This window comes from Triplophysa dalaica, chromosome 22, assembly GCF_015846415.1.
Source record: "Triplophysa dalaica isolate WHDGS20190420 chromosome 22, ASM1584641v1, whole genome shotgun sequence".
NCBI classification, from domain to species: domain Eukaryota; kingdom Metazoa; phylum Chordata; class Actinopteri; order Cypriniformes; family Nemacheilidae; genus Triplophysa; species Triplophysa dalaica.
Genome location: NC_079563.1, coordinates 12,619,484 through 12,627,993, shown reverse-complemented (window position 1 = coordinate 12,627,993; position 8,510 = coordinate 12,619,484). Strand labels below are relative to the sequence as shown.

Below are 8,510 nucleotides of genomic sequence, written 5' to 3'. Positions count from 1 at the left end.
CGACTGTTAACCAGACTTTTCCTGTGTTTTGCAGCAGAAAACCAATCTCACACTTCTGCACATTTATGGGTGCATTAAAAATGTATCATTGGATGATCATCATACTAATTGTGAGATTCTTATATTCTACACAAAAAAAAGATTTTTGCTGCTTGTTCAATTTACTTAACTTGCTTAAGTTAAATCCACACAACTTTAGAAAAATTTGGTCACAACATGATTTTTTTATGTTTAGTCATATAACTGAATCCATTCATGTTGGGACAACATAGAGGAGTTGTGTTGTCTTAACATAAAATAGTTATAATTCGGCAGAGGACTTATATTTCCTATGCTTTGCGTATTTCAACATTTTGAGAGTTATTTTCTTAAATAAGTGTTATTTTATGCATTTTTCAGTAAAAAGAAACACTTGTTAGTGTTTAATGTTCATTTATCTTTAAGGTTATGAAGAGTTTGTTATATTTTTTAGTTTTGTGGTTACTATTGTTCAGAAAAGCGTTGCCTTTGCTAAGGTCATAGGCAGGTACAATCCTTCATTTTTTGAGTTCTATTGACTCAATATCTTCTTATTGAAGTTAAATGGAATAATGTCTAATTAATGTTAAAAATGTTTAATATAAAACATTTTTGAACATATTATTTTATATGAGTGTAATTACAAATAAATTTAATCAAAACTACAAAAAATTAGGTTCATACAACAAGATTACATAGAATCGTTTCAAACAAATTTAAGTAAATTCCTTACTTTAATTAAGTTTGTTCAGCTTCTTTTTTTATAAGTGTACTATTTAGATGTTATTTATATAAATATACAAAATTGATGTATTTTCTTTGCACATGGTGAATATAAATTTCCCAGTCCTGCCCACAAAGTGTTTGTGGTTGACAGGCACTCTTTTACATCCTTTTCTTACATTCTGAACGTCATGCAGCTGTGAAGTTAGTTGTTCACTTAATTCATCTGAACTTCACATTGCTCACAAAAGTACAGCAAGTTTTAAAGTAGAAGGCAAAAATCGCAAATACAAACACTTCTTGTAAAGTGAACATTTCCCTATAAGGAGTCCTCTCTGTGTTTTAAAACAGGGGTACAGTAAACATTAGTACATTTATTTGATAATTGTGCTCTACTTTTTTGTGTTATTTTTTTAGGCTGGTCCATATGATTTAGAAATGAGCTGTCAGTCATTATAAGATCGTTATAAGAAATCATTTACTCTTTGTTAAATGTTTTAAAACAAAAACCAAGGAGTTAGTAGGAATCTTGATGATGTTAAACATTCGCTGTTGCATAACCCAAAGAGGAAATCCCCCCACAGCCCAGTATCACACCTATGACACACTTTCAGTAAAGCACAGTGAGACAGCAGCCACGATCAGTGCTGTCCTTGTATTAAGGGATGGTGAGTGTCATTCTTATCAAATTATTTAAAGTCGATCACAAAACTGTATAATGATCGTGGGTTTTTGATGCATTTTTGTATGTGTTGTCTGTATCGCTGTATGACAACTTTTCAAGTCACTGATCAAGCGTTTATGTTAAAAAAAATTCTAAAACATTATGACAGATTCTCATTATACTGTACTTTTTCCTAATAGGCCTACATCCTTGTACCTCACCAGTCAATACATAAGATTATACATATGTTTATTGAAAATAATTAATTGCATCTTTGCAGTGTTTCCCTCTGGCGTGTTGTGTGTGGATGCTTCTGTCTTTTAATTTTGGTAATGCATTTTTTTTCAATGTTTATTTGTTTATTTGAAATAGTGTATGGCACATAGGTATAGTAAAAGTATGATGAATGTACAATATAATGATTTGAAATATCATATGTTATTAATAATTCAAAGTAACATAAATAAACAAAGCTTGCTAAATTGGTTGGACAAACATTTTCACAAATAGCATATTACACAGGAGACACAACAAGAAGTTAAAGTGGTCAGTTAGAGCATGGAATGGGACGTAATGTCATTTTTGCCTTGTCTTTTTCAGCTTTTGCCGATGAGATGCATACATCAGTAAATGCCACTACAACTCTGTACTACCATCAAGAAGATTCTGCAAATATCAGCTGCAGTTATTTACCATCAAATGAACTTGATATATTCACAGTGAAACTTGAAAAAAATAACAAATCATTGTGTTCATACATGCGTATAAACATGGAGTTATGGAAAAATCAATCTTGTGATTATCATATCAGATTTATTTCGATTCCAGAGACTAATGAAATATTTTTTGAGCTATCAAATCTTCAAATAACTGATTCTGGCACATATAGCTGTACAGTCAGGAGATTGACGCCACCACCTGAAACGATTCTGTGGGAAGAAATAACAAAAGTCAATGTTATTGGTTAGTCAAATGCAAGTTATCGGGGTCTCCCAAATTAGTACATTAGTACCAAACATGCATAAAAACACAACAAATACTATTTTGAAGTCAGATTTTTTTTTTTTTCTTGTAGCCGAATTTTTTAATAGACACGTTTAAAATATTAAGCTTGTTTTCGACATTTTCCACTTTAGTGCCTCCTGTATTGTCCTGTGTGAAGAGGCCTAATAGATCACCCACGATTATATGCAGTGCTGAGGGATTTTACCCCGCTGCTCTTGAACAGCAGTGGATGAGAGATGGAGAAATCATCAACAGTTCATACTCGGACAAGGATGAGAATTACAGCACAAATCCAAGTGGATCATTAACTCAGATGTTTTATCAGGAGTTACCATCACAGATGTTTGAAACAATCTTCTCCTGCTGGGTCAACCACCCATCCCTAAACAAACCGCTCTCCGCCAATTTATCGAGCAGTGTCTGTTACGATCAAAGGGGTAAGTTTAAAACAATTTCATATTTAAATCTAAATAATAATGTGTTGTACTGTATATTCATTAGTATACCATTTTTTTTTGTAGATGCGACTTTGACTATCATTGTGGCTTTAGTCGTCTCTGCTGTGGTGTTTGTCTTTGTGATTATTATGGTCGTATGTAAATGTCAAAGTAAGTATCTAATTGAACTTGCTTGAAATCTTGTACAATTTCCCTTAGTTTAGTCATGTTTTAAAAAGCTCGAAATTAGGAAGTGAATAGATTCTCACCTGTTAAAGTTTTACCTTACAGAAAAAAAGGCCTATACAAGTAGTAAACAAGCAAATCCCCACAGTCTTTAACACAATTAGAACGAGATTTATTTTTGTGTATGATGACAATTTAATATCTTCAAATTTAGTCATGTATTTTACCTTTGTAGACACAATGAACCACAAATCTCCCACGCTTATCAGTTCCTGTTTGTATCTGTAAACCCTATTGACCTTAATTATCTTAAGGAATATGAATACAGTATTGTCAACAAAACTGAAAACACTGAATAATTGTAACAAAACATAAAAATAAATGGTTAACAGAGTTCATTTCTTCTCGTATGTGATACATTTTAGATCTTTGTGTTCAATGACTGAATAATCTCTTGTGTTCTTCCAGGAAGAGCACAACCACAGTCTTCTGTTGAAGTTAGTGTCACACCTGAGCCTGTTTTCCAGTCTGTCCTCCAATCTGATGTAGTTTATTCATCGTTGGGCGATCATCATCCAGTCCCATGCAGCCGCAGCCCTAGTGTCAACTGGTCACCTCTAAACACAGATTAAAGGCATTTTGTTTGAATCATTTATCTCATTCACGTCCCTTATAATAAACCCATTTATTTAATGTATAGACATATAATTGATCTGTAAAATAATTGTATCCTCTCTTAAAAAGTAAGTTGACTGTACATGTAGCTGAAAATACAAAACAAAAGTCCTCTTTAACTGCATGACTACACAAATAGTCAACAAAAAGTGACTTGGTTAAGTTTATAATGTATGTCGTTTTTTTCTGTGTAAGTTCAGGATGGCATTATTCAACCCACCTATAACCTAAAACCAGTAGCACTGCTTGAAAGTCATTATAAGGTAAATGCAACCTGCAGCATGCAGTAACTGTGACCTGTATATTGACCTACACGTTATGTGCACCTCCCTGGCTTTCCTGTAGCTCAGCGCAAGGTTGTGGGTTCAATCCCAGGCTATTGCAAATACCTATGTAAAATGTATAGGATAAAGCTATGTAAGTCGCTTTGGATAAAAGCGTTTGCCAAATGCCTAAATGTAAATGTCAACACAACTCTACTGCCTCCCACACTGTGTGGTTAAAGTAACCAGAGCTCACTGCTTCTTCTTTACGGCAGCCCAATCAGAAGATGAAGATGCCGTTCTGAAAAGCAGTCTCGGGGTAAACAATCACAAGAAAATGAAGGTCTGCAACCAGCTTATGTTTTTTACGTGTGTTTTAGACATTGTCACACCCCTGCAGAGCATTGCAACACTGTACCTCAGTCACGCTGGTCACACTTGACCTAAACCTCAACACATTCACTTTGAATTAAAATTTGAATTAAAAATAAAGTACAATAATCACTTCACTTTTCTATATAACATAAAGATCCAGGAAGTTAATAAATCCAACTATGATAGTAGTGCATTTCAAATATAATGTAAAATAAAAACTGGGTTTTGTTATTTTCCACATATCAGATATAATTTTATTATACTGTATATCTTTCCTGTAGCTCAGTGGTTAGAGCATGGCGCTTACAATGCCAAGGTCATGGGTTCGAACTCAGGGGATTGCACATACTAAGAAATAAAATGTATAGTATATAATGCAATGTAAGTCGCTTTGGACAAAAGCTATGGAAGCATATTTGTTGCTATATTCAATTTGAAATGCAATATGCAAAATGACAATGCAGTATGTAAAATGGCAATAGAGTCGTGTATCTAAATATACATTTCAAATAATTTATGTGCAACATTAAGTGCAAAATGAAAATGAAAATTAAATTATATTTATTACATTTGTCAGTTCCTACACTAGTTTAAATATGTTATTTATATGGATATTTTTAAAATGCGTTCCCCGGATTTATTATATATGTTAAAGATAGTCAAGCAAAACTGTATCAAAAACAAAATTCTAATGTCATTTTCCCTTAATACATTAACATTAACATTGAACATTTGGGATTGCATTTTCATTTACACAGCGCGTTGAGTGTTGCAAAATTCAATGTGGACTTGACAATGCATTTCGAGCTGACCACGCCCCCTCCCCGGTACAGCGTCATTGCATGAAGGCGGAGCCATCATCGATGGGAAGTTCGGATCATTTTATTGATTCGGACCTTTGAGTCTAGTTCAGCAAAATAAACGAATCTTTTTTCGATTCATGTCGTTCCTTTCGTTCATTTTAGCAAAGTATGATAAAATGTTACGTGTCACTTTCTAAAAAAATCTACTACTTATGCAAACGTTGATCACATCACAACCAATACAAAACTATAATGCTATAATAAACAGAAAAAATGAATTACTTGTTTACCTGGGTACTAGTCTATGATTAGCTCACCTCACCTTTTATCTGACAAGTATTCGGATTTGACTCGTTCGTTCATAACGTGACAGACACGTTTACAAATGCAGTCAGAGCCGGAAAGAGAATTTATTAGTTCACCTCTCGAGTCTTCGGGTTCGAGTCGTTCGGTCTTTTGTCACGTGACCACTTGCCGGATAAGTATAAAATACGATAAAGTAAAACTGTATTTTTTTATGTTGGATGATATTTAAGAATTATCATAAAATTATCAAAATATATGTAACAAGCCAGGTCTGTTAATTTTGTTTCGGTTTTCATCAAGATTCTGTGTTATTTTATAACAAATAAAGCAATACAATATTGATTAATTTGTCATTTCACTGTCTTTGTCTATCAATAAACAACCGCTAGGACTATATGCAACCGTTTGTTAGGAAGGTTGTACATTAGCTAATTTCTCTGTTCAAAGCTGTCACATCACATGAAAAAAGACCGAACGGATCGAACACCAAGACTCGGAAGGTGAACTAATCAATTCTCTTTCCGGCTCTGATTGCACTTGTTAAGCGTCCGGAGCATGTTGCACTATGCGCATGCGCCACTAAACGAATCACTTCCCAAGACGACTCGTTCTTCCCAAGTCACATTAAAGATTCGAATCGTTCACGAACGGCACATCACCAGTGTTGCCAATTTGGCTACTTTGTCGCTATTTTTAGCGACTTTTCAGACCCCTTTGGCGACATATTTTTAAAAAGCGACTAGCGCCAAATCTAGCTGCTTTCTGAATAAGCCTTGGCGACTAAGCTAAACATTCTGCTTTCTGCTGATGTTAGCTGTTCATTGAAAATAACTGGTGGTGTGTTGTTTTTAGGGGTCGAGTTCACTCACGTTTACATAGCTTTTGTATTCTGCAACAGAAACACAAACATAATTGAGTATAAAACCTATTTATTGTTCATTTGGGTGAATTGTTTTAATATAAAACTTCATACGACAGCTCAGAGATTAGAGATATGAAGCAGGTCTGAAGCGCTTAGCTTGTCAGATACTACGTGATGAAAAAGCGTTGCAACAATGCACATCACTACTATTAACGTTATTAGCGTTAAATCGCTTGCACATACACGTTTTCATCATAAACACGTTCAGTATTTGTTGTCTTGGTTAATATCGTAACATAATCATTCAGAAACTGTTTTGGGGCGCCACGTTTTCTTAACTTCAGGAATCGAGTTATAGTGGATCTGTCACAGCCCAAACTGCAGCATCCGGATGAATCCAAGGTTAATACTCGTAAGGGCAGATCTTCACTTTGGCAATGTTTATGTGTATTTGTGCATAATCTTTCTGTTATGTCTTTATGTAGACAATAAACTTGAAATGTAAATTCTTCTTATAACTTTATTAAGTCGCACTAACGGTCAGCATAACGTTCATGCACACGCTCAGTATTTCTTCTCACTCGTCTCTCCTGGCTACTCACATCTTTACAACTCAAGAAGCTTGAGTGCCACCTAATGGTGCAATAATGTAACATCACCACACTTTCCCTATACACTGCCTCCAGCACTTAAGAAGCACAGTACAGAGGTGTATTTCACGTGGATGTATCGCGTTTGTTATTGTACTGTACATTTACTGAAGAGTGGTCTCACAAAACGGCCATTTCTGAACGATTTCTATGAAGATATTGTGACATAAAAAGACAATAATCAGAATACTGAATGTGTTCATGATAAAAATGCGTTTGAGAAAGTCAAGTGATTATGAGACATTCAACAGGCGAGCTCACCGCTTGATAATGCAGAAAATTCTAGCAATGTAGGTAGCTTCTAGTTCTATCGTACGGCGGCGTTTTAGTGCCACGTTAAAAAAATAAATAAACAAGATTTCGAGAATAAAGTCGAAATGTTTATTCTCGTAGCATTTCGACTTTAATCTCGAAGTCTTTTTTTTTTACGTGGAACTAAAACGCCGTCGTACTATCGTCTACTGACGTAAAAAAAGTATTTGTGCTCCAATTCGTGTGCATGCGATTTAATGTTTTTATCAGTTTTACCGCTGCACATCCACGCTCCTAACTTGCGATGATGGCTCCGCCTTCACGCAATGACGTTGTACCGGGGAGGGGGCGTGGTCAGCTCGAAATGCATTGTCAAGTCCACATTGAATTTTGCAACACTCAACGCGCTGTGTAAATGAAAATGCAATCCCAAATGTTCAATGTTAATGTTAATGCATTAAGGGAAAATGACATTAGAATTTTGTTTTTGATACAGTTTTGCTTGACTATCTTAAACATATATAATCAATCCGGTGAATGCATTTTAAAAATATCCATTTAAACAACATATTAAAACTAGTGTAGGAACTGACAAACGTAATTGATATAATTAAATTTTATTTTCATTTTGCGCTTAATGTTGCACATATGTTATTTAAAATGTATATTTAACTACACAATTGCATTGTTATTTTACATACTGCATTGCTTTTTTTCCATATTGCATTTCAAATTGAATAGAGCAACCAATATGGCTCCATAAAAGCGTCGGCCAAATGCAAAACTGTAAATGTACTTGTATATGTGTTGTGTGTAAATGTTCAATGATTCTGTGCACGTAGATAGAACTAATGTCATTATAATAAATCTTTTGACAAACATTAATCTTTCTTGTTTGTTTACTTCACCTATTTCTTTACTTCCTCTCATACTGTGTGGTTATAAATAACTGCATTTGAGCTGCCCTTTACAGAATAAGGCAGTGATTCAACCAATTCAATCAAGACTACAAAAAAATAATTTCATACAACAAGATTATAATGAATCGTTTCAAACAAATTAAATTAAATTCCTTAATTTAATTAAGTTCGTTCAGCAACTTTTTTTATGAGAGTACTATTTTGATGTTATTTATATAAATTTACAAAATTGATGTATTTTCTTTGCACATGGTGAATATAAATTTCCCAGTCCTGCCCACAAAGTGTTTGTGGTTGACAGGCACTCTTTTACATCCTTTTCTTACATTCTGAACGTCATGCAGCTGTGAAGTTAGTTGTTCACTAAATTC

General features: G+C 34.2%; 1 protein-coding gene and 1 long non-coding RNA gene across 2 annotated transcripts; one reads left to right on the top strand and one right to left on the bottom strand.

Moving 5' to 3' along the window:
- The first annotated feature begins 1,373 nt into the window (after positions 1 to 1,373).
- LOC130412278 (uncharacterized) lies at positions 1,374 to 3,750 on the top strand. The gene is made up of 6 exons (XM_056737518.1): positions 1,374 to 1,409; positions 1,686 to 1,734; positions 2,006 to 2,368; positions 2,542 to 2,847; positions 2,932 to 3,018; positions 3,502 to 3,750. The coding sequence occupies exons 1-6, from the start codon at positions 1,407 to 1,409 to the stop codon at positions 3,663 to 3,665; spliced, it is 972 nt and encodes a 323-aa protein (XP_056593496.1). The 5' UTR covers positions 1,374 to 1,406; the 3' UTR covers positions 3,666 to 3,750.
- LOC130412281 (uncharacterized) lies at positions 2,005 to 7,489 on the bottom strand. The gene is made up of 3 exons (XR_008905185.1): positions 5,472 to 7,489; positions 3,544 to 3,650; positions 2,005 to 2,334 (listed from the first exon to the last, which is right to left on the bottom strand). It is a non-coding gene; the product is annotated as an uncharacterized LOC130412281 (long non-coding RNA).
- Between the last annotated feature and the right edge of the window lie 1,021 nt (positions 7,490 to 8,510).